General features: G+C 43.5%; 1 protein-coding gene across 3 annotated transcripts in view; it reads right to left on the bottom strand.

The window, feature by feature from the left end:
• The window catches only part of ZNHIT6 (zinc finger HIT-type containing 6), a 215,170-nt gene that overhangs the window by 90,501 nt on the left and 109,363 nt on the right, over positions 1-15,306 (bottom strand). For all 3 annotated transcript variants that reach the window (XM_069232266.1, XM_069232265.1, XM_069232267.1), the window contains exon 5: positions 4,475-4,578. In XM_069232266.1, coding sequence (XP_069088367.1) covers positions 4,475-4,578 — 104 coding nt within the window. The remainder of the gene's footprint in view (positions 1-4,474; positions 4,579-15,306) is intronic.

Raw genomic sequence — 15,306 nt, 5'->3', positions numbered from 1 at the left:
AATTCTAGGGGATTTCAGCAGATACAAGTTTAATTTGTTTTTGTCCACTTTAATATGGCCGCCTTAATACTTGGTGCGCCCAAATGACCACAACAGTTTACCTACATAATTTATTAACTCCACACTAATGCGGGTGATTCAACTTTGGACTAATCCGGTATGACGATTGGGAGCCGGCAGTATGCAGAACAGTGCCTTCTACTACTTAAGATGAGGGACCTAAGAACAGGCACACATCAGATAGTCAATTTATGGTGTATGAGCGTCAGGTCTACTTATGATAAGCCATCTACTGTCTTTCGGAATGTACCTTCCACCTTTAGATTTAATTTGGTTGACTCAAAGGTCAGTAGAGCAGGGATGTGGAATTCCTATCGCCCGACGCCCGGGACATCTTGTTTGGGGTCAAGGGCAACAAGTTTTTATGTTTACTTTGTCCTTGGGACAAGTAGGCCCAACCCCCTGCAGCACAAACCCTTTGGCTGCCTGTTTACAGAGAGTTGAACTCTCTGCAGTTGAGGTAATGTGTTTCCAAAGGATAATGCTGTTCGAACTTGTATTTATGGTTCATTATTTGAAAGCCTTCATTATTAGGGTGCGTGCTGTAAATAAATGTTTTAAGGTCATACTTCACTACTGACGTTGGTTCCAGTACAAAAAAAAAAAACGTGTACGCACATGTTTGAAAAGTTTAGGCTAAGAGGCTAAGTATAATGCTCCCAGAATGCTCTCTGATTATATGCAAATGAAGTGTCATTTAGTAAAATGTGTTGATGCATGCTAGTATTTCCCAAAAATATTTCTAATGGAAAATCAGTGTAACCATTTTCAACACGATTATGGGAAGCATGAAAATAAACAAACACTGACAAAGCCAACTGATCTGACATATTTTTATAAGTCTTTTAGTTTCATCAATGCGTGTCTTGTTTTGACATGGCTTTTGTAACACTTTATTGTTGTGGGAGCTACCAGGCCCTCAACATTGTAACAAACATTGGCAAAACCCCCCCCAAAAAGTTTTTGAACTCTTAAAGCACACGTTGCCACCAGCGGCATAACAAAGGCCCCGCAGCCGCCCTCCAGGGGGCCCCGTCAGCACAGCACCTACCCTGAGTGAGTCTGGAGAGGGGGCTCCTCCATGTTCTTTGCAAAGGGGCACCCTCCAGTTTCATTACGTCACTGATTGCCACTGTAGTTCCTGACACTGAACAAAACTACTTTGTGTGGCAATATGCTCCTTGTGGAAGAGCAGAATGCGATCACTCACAGTAAAGCCAGCCGAAAGAGAGAGAAATAGAAGTTTAATAAAAACAAAATGTCTTTGTTAACACCAGACCTAATTAGGGACCAAGACCCACATGTAGGTAGCTTTTTGCATGTCGCAAACAGCGACTTTCGCTGTTTGTGACGTGCAAAAAGCACATTGCGATGCACAAACCCAGTTTTGCGATTCAGTAACCTGGTTAGCGAATCACAAAACGGGTTTGCGACTCGCAATTAGTAAGGGGTGTTCCCTTCCTAATTGCAACTCACAGTGCAATGTAGGATTGTTTTGTGACCGCGAACGCGGGCGCAAACCAATCGCAGTTTGCACCCATTTCAAATGGGTGCTAACACTTTCGCAAAAGGGAAGGGATCCCCATGGGAACCCTTTCCCATTGTGAATGTCACTGTAAACATTTTTTCAGAGCAAGCAGTGGTCCTGTGGACCACTGCCTGCTCTGAAAAAATGAAACGAAAACGTTTCATTTTTCGTTTTTGTTATGCATCTCTTTTTCCTTTAAGGAAAACGGGCTGCATTACAAAAAAAACTGCTTTATTGAAAAGCAGTCAGACATGGTGGTCTGCTGTCTCCAGCAGGCCACCATTCGTGAGGGGGTCGCAAATTGCGACCCACCTCATGATTATTCATGATGTGGGCATTTGCGAAGCCCTTGCGAATCACAGATGGTGTCAAGGACACCATCCTACATTCGGATTTGCGACTCGCAATTTGCAGGTCACAAATCTGAACCTACCTACTTGTGGCCCCAAATTCTTAAAGAAAGTCACAAAAGTGCACCCATGGTATATGTCGTACCCCTATAAAATATTTGTGAACTGTATTTTAGCGTGGGTAAATACGATGTGTAGATTTGCTCATGTGAAAATCTATTGAGCATTTGCAAGTTCATTTTCCCTCCAGCCACTTTTTTCCCAACCCTGGAAGAAGTTCTAATTCTGCCATTGTCAGGAGTAAATGTCCAACCTTTCTTATTATGGGAAAATATTAGAGAGAAGCTGGTAAAAATCTTTAAAACATGCAGGTTAGTAGGTTTGCAGACTCACAGGCATTCCAGCCCTGGAACTATTGCTTACTGCTTCCTTCAGCCCAAGTATGCAGATCTGCAGAAAGGTGGCAAAATAAGGAGATTTCTACAGTAGGGATTGAAACTCCAAGTATTCAAGCCCTACTATGGTAGTAGCCCTGGCATAATCAGAGAGGCTATTAATTGCTGCCATAATTTGTCGCCACACTACATGGCACCAAAGGGACAAGTAGATCTTTTTACAGGACAAGTAGATTTGAGAAGCAACCTGTCCCCTGGACAAGTAGATATCTTAATAAATTCCACACCCCTGGTAGAGGCGTGGATCTTTAAGTTTAGGTCCTAATCAGGTCTACATATTACAGGTGATCAATTACATAGATGCAAAAAAGAAACTCCCTACTCAGAGATGTACCAATAAGCCTCAGCTCTGAGAACATTGCGTTTTGTGAAGCACAGTAATATAAGTAGTGGGATTCATACAAAGACACGCCAGTCGGACATCGTCTGCACTCCCGTCGTATTTTTTTTTTTTAGAAATATTTGGGGTCTGTGGGTTTTACCAATTGTCAGCTGACATTAATCCACATACACCAGCTAACCACATCACAAAATATGCCTTTTACGAAGTACAATTGAAACTATTTTCTGACTTTCCTGACCCAAGTGATAATCCTACACTTGGATAGGGTGCAGTCTGTAAGAGATGTGTGAGGAAAGTAGGTGTTTGGTCTATTGCCATTCCCTCAAAGATAGGAACTTTCTGTCATTGAAATGTGTTGAAAGTTTGTTTTTGGAGTACAAATGCTTATTGGAGTACAAATGTAAAAAGCTTAATGTTTACATGGCATTCTGGCAAACTACATACTACCCTGAACTCTACTTTTCGTGTCTGGCGGAAGGTAGGTATATTTGGGGGTTGGCCAACCCAGGGCCAAATAACATAAGCAAAAAACACTAGAAAGGTCTTGTTTTTCTAAACATCATTTCCACTCTTTGTGTGACTGTATTTTTAGGCATTTGTTGTTCTGTACAATAAGGGCAGGCATGCATGTGAGGTACTGTTTTTCAATGCAAGAACTGTGCATAAGGAGCATGGTAGGACGTTTCTGTCTATCGAAATGCTACATAGGTTTGTCTTACAGTTGTGAATCACTGTGGATAAAAAAATAAAAAAACATTAAAAAAAAAAATGTCCTCACAATTGCCTCACCTTGTGGGTTATTCTGAATGGTATGAAAAATCCCATTAACTATACTCAGATTCTTAGGCATCTTTAAAAAAATCTACAGCTTTCTTTCAGATCAATTTTTATTCATGTGATGTCATTGTGAAATGCTGTATGATAAGTACATAATGCAAAACCATTAAGCTGCGGCTCGGTTGATGGCTCTGCATATTGCTGTTTTTGGGACAACCTGCATTCTATATATCAGCAGCCAAAAGAGTCTGACAAAAATAAAAGGCATATTACTTTCATACACCAGCCACCGTTTGAAAACATACAGATGCAAAACCTAGTTGCCCATTTCTTTTTTCCCCTACTTTCACCTTGAGCAATCTACACAAATAACCTTTCACATATGTCCCCCGAAAATTGCAAATAGGGAGAAAAGACAAAAAAAAATAAAAAAATATGCACCCCCACTTAAAAAATTGGACAGCACTTTTTAAAAAATTTCACAAAGCACCAAACATTTGTCATAATTTTGATATTTTGTTAGGCCCTTTAGGGTAAAACACAAAGACTGGGCGCCTTTGTTATCCCTAACATGTGCGGGAAAAGGACACACATTTGGCTTGCGCATCCTTTGCAGAAAAACAAATGTTTTTAATGCTTGACCTTGAACTGCCCCAAATGTCTAAAACCTTTGAGGGGTTAAATCCTAACAAGTAGACCGAGAGGAGACCATTCAAAGTAAATAGCATTCTAGATCAAGGTATCACTTGATAACAAGCCAAGAAATACCTGCAACAGCCACTTCATAGCTCATTTATTTCAAGAAAAGACTAAAAACAGCAGCGTTGATGACATAACTAACACAAACTTTGCCAACCAGCATCCTTCAAATTAAAAATTGTCAACGAAGATTCGTGCAATGTTTTGAAAATATACAAGTATATTTTTTTTCAGGTAAGAAACAAACCAATTGAAAACAAACCTTTTATGGAAGAATGAAGAATTCTCTTTTCTCTTTGTGAATCCAGCAGGTAAGATGTGTAGGTCTATATTGCGCTTTCTGGCTTGTTTTTTCAGAGAATTAAGCTTGAAGAAAAAATTGACCACTTAATTTCTGTTTCACAAATAGGTAGTAGATTCACCAATAACAGAAATTCCAGGACAGAATAATAAATACAACCTAAAATGAATGGAAACCACATCTGTACATATTCTGATAACTTTATTAGCATAGTTGACAAACAAGTTACTTAAAGGCAGTAATACCCTCCCTGGTGGCTATTCTGAGATTCCTCACCAAACTGGATCCTGAAAATAGTGATCGCTTCTGTGCGCCAACAATTGATGCCTCAACTCTGCCCCCCACCAGTTAAGTGCCACCCCTGTGCACTATTGTCAGTTCACCACCTTTGTTTTCTGCGCTTTTTAGTGTGCCTTGGACTGGGCTGTAGGTGGCAGCTGAGCAGCGGCAGGCATGGGGTGAAAGCAGTGGACCAAATTAGCAATCTGCATACCCCTACTGTGCTGCTGCAACAGATGAATGGCAAGGAGGTATGACCCTCAAATGGAGCAGCGAGCAGAGGGAACATGGGGGGTGTGTATTGGCACCCACCCCGGCTTGAACACTGGAGTTGCCTGGACAGTCTCAATTATACAGCCATAAGTCGAGATAAACACCACAAGCATGTCCCAGCCAACAGAGTTGAGAAATATGAGAGAAAAGATCGAGTGTGTCCACCCGATGAATTAAAGAGAAACACAGACTGGACATGGTCTTGTTTTTATTCTTTCATTTTTTCTTAGTGACAGTAATATCCATTGTATGCTTTTGCTCATATTTATTTTATGGAGAAGTCTCATTCTTGTATTTATTTTATACTGTTGGTATATTGCAAACAGTCGATACATGTTTTGCCTCCTGCATGGCTGTGTTCCGTGGGGCTTTTTCAAGGCTAATGAACAAATCTTCGGTTCCTGTAAATGCTTTTTCTTTAAAATTCCAATTAAGAAAATCATACAGTTCCTCTCAAAATCCTGACAAATTACAGCGTGAAGGAATTCAATCTGTGACAGAGAAATTTGTCAGTATTTTAAGAGTACCTGCATGATTTCCTTTATTTGAATTTCGAAGTTTAAGTTAATGCTTAATTTAATGTCCTGATGCAGCTTATTGGGCAACGGACACCTCAAGCATTGGGGAAGAAGGCAGTTCTCAACCCACAGCATTAGGCAGCAGAGTGGGGGGATTGCTGCTGCTGACAGGGAGTTGGGGTGCTGGCAGCTTGAGATACACAAACTAGCCATCAGAAGGCGGAGGCTGTTGCAAAGCCAGAGACGGAAATTATGGTCAGGGCAAAGCAATGTTCTACAGAATGACGAGTTCAGGTTGATTGGCCCTCCAAGTCCTAAGATGGAATGTCAGTGGATTGAGGAATAAAGTAAAACAGGCAGTGGTCGAAAGTTCTAACCTCGACAGGAACCAGATCTGATATTACTTAAGGAAATGTACCTGGTGTGTAATTAATGCGGAGTCATGGAGTATATATTGTCTTAGCTATTTGGGGTTTTACATTGGGCTAACAAGAGGTGGGGATATTAGCCATTAAGTCACTCCCCCTTACAATCAAACAAACTCTGCTTGACACTGGGCACTGTTATGCTGTCATACTAGAAGAATAGAAAGGTGTAGGAAGTTGGCTCTGTATGCACTATTTCAAAGTAAGGAATAGTATGCACAGAGTCCAAGGGTTCCCCTTAGAGGTAAGATAGTGGCAAATAGAGATAAGACTAATGCTCTATTTTGTGGTAGTGTGGTCGAGCAGTAGGCTTATCAAAGGAGTAGTGTTAAGCATTTGTTGTACACACACAGGCAATAAAAGAGGAACACACACTCAAAGACAATTCCAGGCCAATAGGTTTTTGTATAGAAAAATATATTTTCTTAGTTTATTTTAAGAACCACAGGTTCAAGATTTACATGTAATACTTTAAATGAAAGGTATTGCAGGTAGGTACTTTAGGAACTTTGAATTAGCAAACTAGCATATACAGTTTTCACATAAATCACATATAGCTATTTTAAAACTAGACAGTGCAATTTTCAACAGTTCCTGGGGGGAGTAAGAGTTTGTTAGTTTTTGCAGGTAAGTAAACCACCTACGGGGTTCAAGTTTGGGTCCAAGGTAGCCCACCGTTGGGGGTTCAGAGCAACCCCAAAGTTACCACACCAGCAGCTCAGGGCCGGTCAGGTGCAGAGGTCAAAGTGGTGCCCAAAACGCATAGGCTTCAATGGAGAAGGGGGTGCCCCGGTTCCAGTCTGCCAGCACGTAAGTACCCGCGCCTTCGGAGGGCAGACCAGGGGGGTTTTGTAGGGCACCGGGGGGACACAAGTCCACACAGAAAGTACACCCTCAGCAGCACGGGGGCGCCCGGGTGCAGTGTGCAAACACGCGTCGGGTCTTCAATAGGTTTCAATGGGAGACCAAGGGGTCTCTTCAGCGATGCAGGCAGGCAAGTGGGGGGCTCCTCGGGGTAGCCACCACCTGGGCAAGGGAAAGGGCCTCCTGGGGGTCACTCCTGCACTGGAGTTCAGATCCTTCAGGTCATGGGGGCTGCGGGTGCAGAGTCTTTACCAGGCGTTGGATCTTAGAAGCAGGCAGTCGCGGTCAGGGGGAGCCTCGGGATTCCCTTTGCAGGCGTGGCTGTGGGGGATCAGGGGGGGGCAACTCTGGCTACTCACGGTCTCGCAGTCGCCGGGGAGTCCTCCCTGAAGTGATTGTTCTCCACAAGTCGAGCCGGGGGCGTCGGGTGCAGTGTGTCAAGTCTCACGCTTCCGGCGGGAAACTCAAGTTGTTTCAAAGTTGCTTCTTTGTTTCAAAGTTGCAGTCTTTGGTGAACAGGGCCGCTGTCCTCGGGAGTTCTTGGTCCTTCTAGATGCAGGGCAGTCCTATGAGGATTCAGAGGTCGCTGGTCCGTGGGGAGAGCGTCGCTGGAGCAGTGTCTTTAGAAGTGGGGAGACAGGCCGGTAGAGCTGGGGCCAAAGCAGTTGGTGTCTCCGTCTTCTCTGCAGGGTTTTTCAGCTTAGCAGTCCTCTTCTTCTTAGGTTGCAGGAATCTGAGTTCCTAGGTTCTGGGGAGCCCTTAAATACTAAATTTAAGGGCGTGTTTAGGTCTGGGGGGTTAGCAGCCAATGGTTACTAGCCCTGAGGGTTGGTACATCCTCTTTGTGCCTCCTCCCTGAGGGGAGGGGGGCACATCCCTAATCCTATTGGGGGAATCCTCCATCTGCAAGATGGAGGATTTCTAAAAGTTAGAGTCAACTCAGCTCAGCTCAGGACACCTTAGGGGCTGTCCTGACTGGCCAGTGACTCCTCCTTGTTTTTCTCATTATCTCCTCCGGCCTTGCTGCCAAAAGTGGGGCCGTGGCCAGAGGGGGCGGGCAACTCCACTAGCTGGAGTGCCCTGTGGTGCTGTAACAAAGGGGGTGAGCCTTTGAGGCTCACCGCCAGGTGTTACAGTTCCTGCAGGGGGAGGTGTGAAGCACCTCCACCCAGTACAGGCTTTGTTACTAGCCACAGAGTGACAAAGGCAATCTCCCCATGTGGCCAGCAACATGTCTGGTGTGTGGCAGGCTGCTAGAACTAGTCAGCCTACACGGATAGTCGGTTAAGGTTTCAGGGGGCACCGCTAAGGTGCCCTCTGGGGTGTATGTTACAATAAAATGTACACTGGCATCCGTGTGCATTTATTGTGCTGAGAAGTTTGATACCAAACTTCACAGTTTTCAGTGTAGCCATTATGGTGCTTTGGAGTTCGTGCATGACAGACTCCCAGACCATATACTCTTATGGCTACCCTGCACTTACAATGTCTAAGGTTTTGCTTAGACACTGTAGGGGCATAGTGCTCATGCACTTATGCCCTCACCTATGGTATAGTGCACCCTGCCTTAGGGCTGTAAGGGCTGCTAGAGAGGTGACTTATCTATACTGCATAGGCAGTGTGAGGTTCAGGGATGTGGAATTCCTATCGCCCGACGCCCGGGACATCTTGTTTGGGGTCAAGGGCAACAAGTTTTTATGTTTACTTTGTCCTTGGGACAAGTAGGCCCAACCCCCTGCAGCACAAACCCTTTGGCTGCCTGTTTACAGAGAGTTGAACTCTCTGCAGTTGAGGTAATGTGTTTCCAAAGGATAATGCTGTTCGAACTTGTATTTATGGTTCATTATTTGAAAGCCTTCATTATTAGGGTGCGTGCTGTAAATAAATGTTTTAAGGTCATACTTCACTACTGACGTTGGTTCCAGTACAAAAAAAAAAAACGTGTACGCACATGTTTGAAAAGTTTAGGCTAAGAGGCTAAGTATAATGCTCCCAGAATGCTCTCTGATTATATGCAAATGAAGTGTCATTTAGTAAAATGTGTTGATGCATGCTAGTATTTCCCAAAAATATTTCTAATGGAAAATCAGTGTAACCATTTTCAACACGATTATGGGAAGCATGAAAATAAACAAACACTGACAAAGCCAACTGATCTGACATATTTTTATAAGTCTTTTAGTTTCATCAATGCGTGTCTTGTTTTGACATGGCTTTTGTAACACTTTATTGTTGTGGGAGCTACCAGGCCCTCAACATTGTAACAAACATTGGCAAAACCCCCCCCAAAAAGTTTTTGAACTCTTAAAGCACACGTTGCCACCAGCGGCATAACAAAGGCCCCGCAGCCGCCCTCCAGGGGGCCCGTCAGCACAGCACCTACCCTGAGTGAGTCTGGAGAGGGGGCTCCTCCATGTTCTTTGCAAAGGGGCACCCTCCAGTTTCATTACGTCACTGATTGCCACTGTAGTTCCTGACACTGAACAAAACTACTTTGTGTGGCAATATGCTCCTTGTGGAAGAGCAGAATGCGATCACTCACAGTAAAGCCAGCCGAAAGAGAGAGAAATAGAAGTTTAATAAAAACAAAATGTCTTTGTTAACACCAGACCTAATTAGGGACCAAGACCCACATGTAGGTAGCTTTTTGCATGTCGCAAACAGCGACTTTCGCTGTTTGTGACGTGCAAAAAGCACATTGCGATGCACAAACCCAGTTTTGCGATTCAGTAACCTGGTTAGCGAATCACAAAACGGGTTTGCGACTCGCAATTAGTAAGGGGTGTTCCCTTCCTAATTGCAACTCACAGTGCAATGTAGGATTGTTTTGTGACCGCGAACGCGGGCGCAAACCAATCGCAGTTTGCACCCATTTCAAATGGGTGCTAACACTTTCGCAAAAGGGAAGGGATCCCCATGGGAACCCTTTCCCATTGTGAATGTCACTGTAAACATTTTTTCAGAGCAAGCAGTGGTCCTGTGGACCACTGCCTGCTCTGAAAAAATGAAACGAAAACGTTTCATTTTTCGTTTTTGTTATGCATCTCTTTTTCCTTTAAGGAAAACGGGCTGCATTACAAAAAAAACTGCTTTATTGAAAAGCAGTCAGACATGGTGGTCTGCTGTCTCCAGCAGGCCACCATTCGTGAGGGGGTCGCAAATTGCGACCCACCTCATGATTATTCATGATGTGGGCATTTGCGAAGCCCTTGCGAATCACAGATGGTGTCAAGGACACCATCCTACATTCGGATTTGCGACTCGCAATTTGCAGGTCACAAATCTGAACCTACCTACTTGTGGCCCCAAATTCTTAAAGAAAGTCACAAAAGTGCACCCATGGTATATGTCGTACCCCTATAAAATATTTGTGAACTGTATTTTAGCGTGGGTAAATACGATGTGTAGATTTGCTCATGTGAAAATCTATTGAGCATTTGCAAGTTCATTTTCCCTCCAGCCACTTTTTTCCCAACCCTGGAAGAAGTTCTAATTCTGCCATTGTCAGGAGTAAATGTCCAACCTTTCTTATTATGGGAAAATATTAGAGAGAAGCTGGTAAAAATCTTTAAAACATGCAGGTTAGTAGGTTTGCAGACTCACAGGCATTCCAGCCCTGGAACTATTGCTTACTGCTTCCTTCAGCCCAAGTATGCAGATCTGCAGAAAGGTGGCAAAATAAGGAGATTTCTACAGTAGGGATTGAAACTCCAAGTATTCAAGCCCTACTATGGTAGTAGCCCTGGCATAATCAGAGAGGCTATTAATTGCTGCCATAATTTGTCGCCACACTACATGGCACCAAAGGGACAAGTAGATCTTTTTACAGGACAAGTAGATTTGAGAAGCAACCTGTCCCCTGGACAAGTAGATATCTTAATAAATTCCACACCCCTGGAGGTTGGCATGGCACCGATGGGAGTGCCATGTCGACTTACTCGTTTTGTCCTCACTAGCACACACAAGCTGGCAAGCAGTGTGTCTGTGCTGAGTGAGGGGGTCCCAAGGGTGGCATAAGACATGCTGCATCCCTTAGAGACCTTCCCTGGCATCAGGGCCCTTGGTACCAGGGGTACCAGTTACAAGGGACTTACCTGGATGACAGGGTGTGCCAATTGTGGAAACAAAAGTACAGGTTAGGGAAAGAACACTGGTGCTGGGGCCTGGTTAGCAGGCCTCAGCACACTTTCAAATCAAAACTTAGCATCAGCAAAGGCAAAAGGTCAGGGGGTAACCATGCCAAGGAGGCATTTCCTTACAAAAGGGGAAACAATTCTGGCAATGTCAATTTATTTTCCTCCAGCCCTCTACTCTCGGACGCTTGAGAAAATGGGACGGTGATCATACAAGCCCCTGAAGCCGTAATAACCCTGGGGGTGATATGAAGCTCACTATTCAAGTAGGCCCAATAGGATCTTGATGGCAGCCAAGCCAAGTGGAGTAGACAAATGGCTATACAACTTCCCAAAGGTACTCAGGGTGGTAAACCTCTGCCAGGCAGCTCACCCAAGGGAACGGCAGTAGTCATATGTCCCTCATGAGGGGTATGCAGTCCTGTTTTAGACTATTTGATGGTGTCAGAGATGCAAGATTAACAGACACCCAGCTCTTGCGGAGTGGTATCTCAGACCTCTTCCCCCTACTATCCACTAGATTAGGAACACATATGTAGAGATGTAGGATAGAATGGAGGCTAGTCTGCTGGGAACTCTGCACCTGGGAACCCAAAAAGCAATTGACCACCATCACAGAATGCTATTTAATGGTCGAATCAGCCGTGATGTTGTGGGAAGTGTAGAAGATGGCCGCTAGAGGATATTAGATAGTCGCTTTAGCAGGGAGAAGTAACGAAAAATACAAGGCCATGTGTGATAAACAGCGGCTTCCTAGTTTGGAATCTGAATTCCAGCACCTTTCATAAAATAACTTTAGCAAGAGAAGAATACATGCAGTTGGGAGAGGGGGGTGCAAGGGCACACATAAGAGTGCAATAATACAAGTTTTATGAAGTGGCCAGCAAGGCTGGAAACCTCTTGGCATGGCTGACAGTGGAAGGCAGGACAAAGATGGGTGCAGGGCACGTAGACAGATGTGTTCGATACAGTCCACACCACCAATTATATTGCAGAGACCTTTTCAGGGTATCTGGAAAACTATACCACGCAAAGGAGACTGGGATCACAGAGTAACTATGTAGGACCTGCCAATCCCCACTATCTTGCTTGATGATAGGGCACTACTGAAGAAAAAGAAAGAACCGCCTGAGGTGGCAGAAATCATAAAACAGCTTACAAGAGTTAAGACTTCCAGCCCCAACGGTCTGCTACCAAACATTTTTTTATGTGTTAGCCAGAAATTATACAAGCTCCTTACACAGATTTTACTCCCAAGGGATCTCTGCAAGGCAAATATTGCCACCAAATCATACCAAGAATTGGCAAAGCCAACAGGTCTAGCTTCTATGAGAGCTATTGGTTTGTTTTAGCTGTGTTGTACAGCACTGTGGTTGTACAGTATCTTTAAAGTGTTATTCTAAATTGCTGTGAAACCACCATTATTCTTTTATTTATTAATGTGGAGGGATGGTATGAGCTTTAAATTAAAATGTGAAATGGAAGGGAAATAGCAACACGAACAACGGCTGTCAAAGTATTTGGATAGTCAACATAGCACTTTTTTATGGGGCGTTGGTAGTGCTTAATATAGAGAACAGGATGGGTAGTGGTAGGTTATGAATAAGGTAGATAACGGGTAGTGTGATAGTAAATATGCATCATGTTTACTGGAAAGGACAGCTTAATTTTAATTTATGAAATTTTTAATTTAAATTGATGGAAATGGCGCAAATTAATTAACACGCACGTGTAAAAAAGGATGAATGCATTTTCTGCTGTAATACTGCAAGTGAAAAGAGGCAGAAAGCACAATTTCTTATCTCAAAGGATATGGAAGGCGATAGATTAACAGGCAAGCAGTTACCCGGATTTGATAACATGTGCTTGAACTAAGAATGTATGCTATTTGTTTTTAAGAACACAGCAGAAGTGTGTCCTTCAAGCTTGTTTTTTGGCCCAGCAAAGTTGAGAATAAAACTTGAGTTGTGGGTGAGGTAGAGTCACAAATATTGTTTAAAGCTGTCTAACTTGGCGAACGAAAGGCAGCATCTTCAAGATGAAATAAAGGTAAATATAAAGTGGAGTGTAAATGTTGCCCTCATGGTCGCTTTTTGGACACTCATTACCTAAAATAAGTGAGGGGTACATATTTCCTGTGTACCTTTGCAGTTACAAGTAGAGCTGTCTAACAAAAACTGAAAGGTAGAATTATTTGCTGGGAATAAAACTGAGGTTGTGGTTGAGATGCAGTCGGAAATATTGTTTAAACCTGAAATGAAAGGCAGCATTGCCTGAGGTGGAATAAAGGTAAATAAACAAGTCCTCACATCGAAGGTCCGATTTCATTTGAGATAAGAAATGAAAATGTCACTTACCCAGTGTACATCTGTTCGTGGCATCAGTCGCAGTAGATTCGCATGTTCTGCAATAGCTCGCCATCTGGTGTTGGGCCGGAGTGTTACAAGTTGTTTTTCTTCGAAGAAGTCTTTCGAGTCACGGGACCGAGTGACTCCTCCTTTTGTCTCCATTGCGCATGGGCGTCGACTCCATCTTCGATTGTTTTTCCCCGCAGAGGGTGAGGTAGGAGTTGAATTGTAGTAATAGTGCCCATGCAATGGAGTGACTAAGTATGCACTTATTTAAGGTTGAGATGATACATATATAAATAATTGAAGGTAACTTCCAAACTGCTACAGGCTCCCGGGGAGGCGGGTGGGCACATGCGAATCTACTGCGACTGATGCCACGAACAGATGTACACTGGGTAAGTGACATTTTCAGTTCGATGGCATCTGTCGCTGTAGATACGCATGTTCTGCAATAGACTAGTAAGCAGTTATTTCCCCAAAAGCGGTGGATCAGCCTGTAGGAGTGGAAGTAGTCTGAAATAATGTCCTTAATACAGCTTGACCTACTGTGGCTTGTTGTGCGGATAACACGTCTACACAGTAGTGCTTGGTGAATGTGTGAGGCGTAGACCATGTGGCTGCCTTACATATTTCTTGCATTGGGATGTTTCCTAGAAAGGCCATGGTAGCACCTTTCTTTCTGGTTGAGTGTGCCCTTGGTGTAATGGGCAGCTGTCGTTTAGCTTTAAGGTAGCAGATTTGGATGCATTTAACTATCCATCTGGCTATACCTTGTTTTGAAATTGGGTTTCCTGCATGAGGTTTTTGAAATGCAATAAAGAGTTGTTTAGTCTTTCTGATGTTCTTTGTTCTGTCAATGTAATACATTAATGCTCTTTTGACATCTAATGTATGTAGTGCCCTTTCAGCTACGGTATCTGGCTGTGGAAAGAACACCGGAAGTTCCACTGTTTGATTTAGATGGAACGGTGAAATAACCTTTGGCAAAAATTTAGGATTGGTCCTTAGGACGACTTTATTTTTGTGTAGTTGTATAAAAGGTTCCTGTATAGTAAACGCCTGAATCTCGCTTACTCTTCTCAGGGAAGTAATGGCGATGAGAAATGCCACCTTCCAGGTTAGGAACTGTATGTCGCAGGAGTGCATGGATTCAAAAGGTGGACCCATAAGTCTAGTTAGGACAACATTTAGGTTCCATGAAGGAACAGGTAGTGTTCTTGGTGGTATAATTCTCCTAAGGCCCTCCATGAATGCTTTAATGACTGGTATTTTATATAGGGAAGTTGAATAGGTAGTCTGCAGGTATGCAGATATTGCTGCAAGGTGAATCTTAATGGAAGAGAAAGCTAGGTTAGATTTTTGTAAGTGAAGCAAGTAACCCACTACATGTTCTGGAGTTGTGTGTAATGGTTGTATTTGATTAATATGGCAGTAGCAAACAAACCTCTTCCATTTACTTGCATAGCAGTGCCTGGTGGATGGCCTTCTTGCTTGTTTTATGACTTCCATACATTCTTGGGTAAGTTGTAAGTGCCCGAATTCTAGGATTTCAGGAGCCAGATTGCTAGATTCAGCGATGCTGGATCTGGGTGTCTGATCTTTTGGTTGTGCTGTGTCAACAGATCTGGCCTGTTGGGCAATTTGATGCAGGGTACCACTGATAGGTCTAGCAGCGTTGTGTACCAGGGTTGCCTTGCCCAAGTTGGTGCTATCAATATGAGTTTGAGTTTGCTTTGACTGAGTTTGTTTACCAGGTAAGGAAGGAGAGGGAGAGGAGGAAAAGCGTAAGCAAATATCCCTGACCAGTTCATCCATAGGGCATTGCCTTGGGATTGTTTGTGTGGGTATCTGGATGCGAAGTTTTGGCATTTTGCGTTCTCCCTTGTCGCAAACAAGTCTATCTGAGGTGTTCCCCAGAGTTTGAAATAAGTGTTCAGTATTTGGGGGTGA

This window comes from Pleurodeles waltl, chromosome 4_2, assembly GCF_031143425.1.
Source record: "Pleurodeles waltl isolate 20211129_DDA chromosome 4_2, aPleWal1.hap1.20221129, whole genome shotgun sequence".
Lineage (NCBI taxonomy): Eukaryota > Metazoa > Chordata > Amphibia > Caudata > Salamandridae > Pleurodeles > Pleurodeles waltl.
The sequence above is the reverse complement of the archived record's forward strand: the minus strand, read 5'-3'. Positions and strand labels throughout refer to the sequence as shown.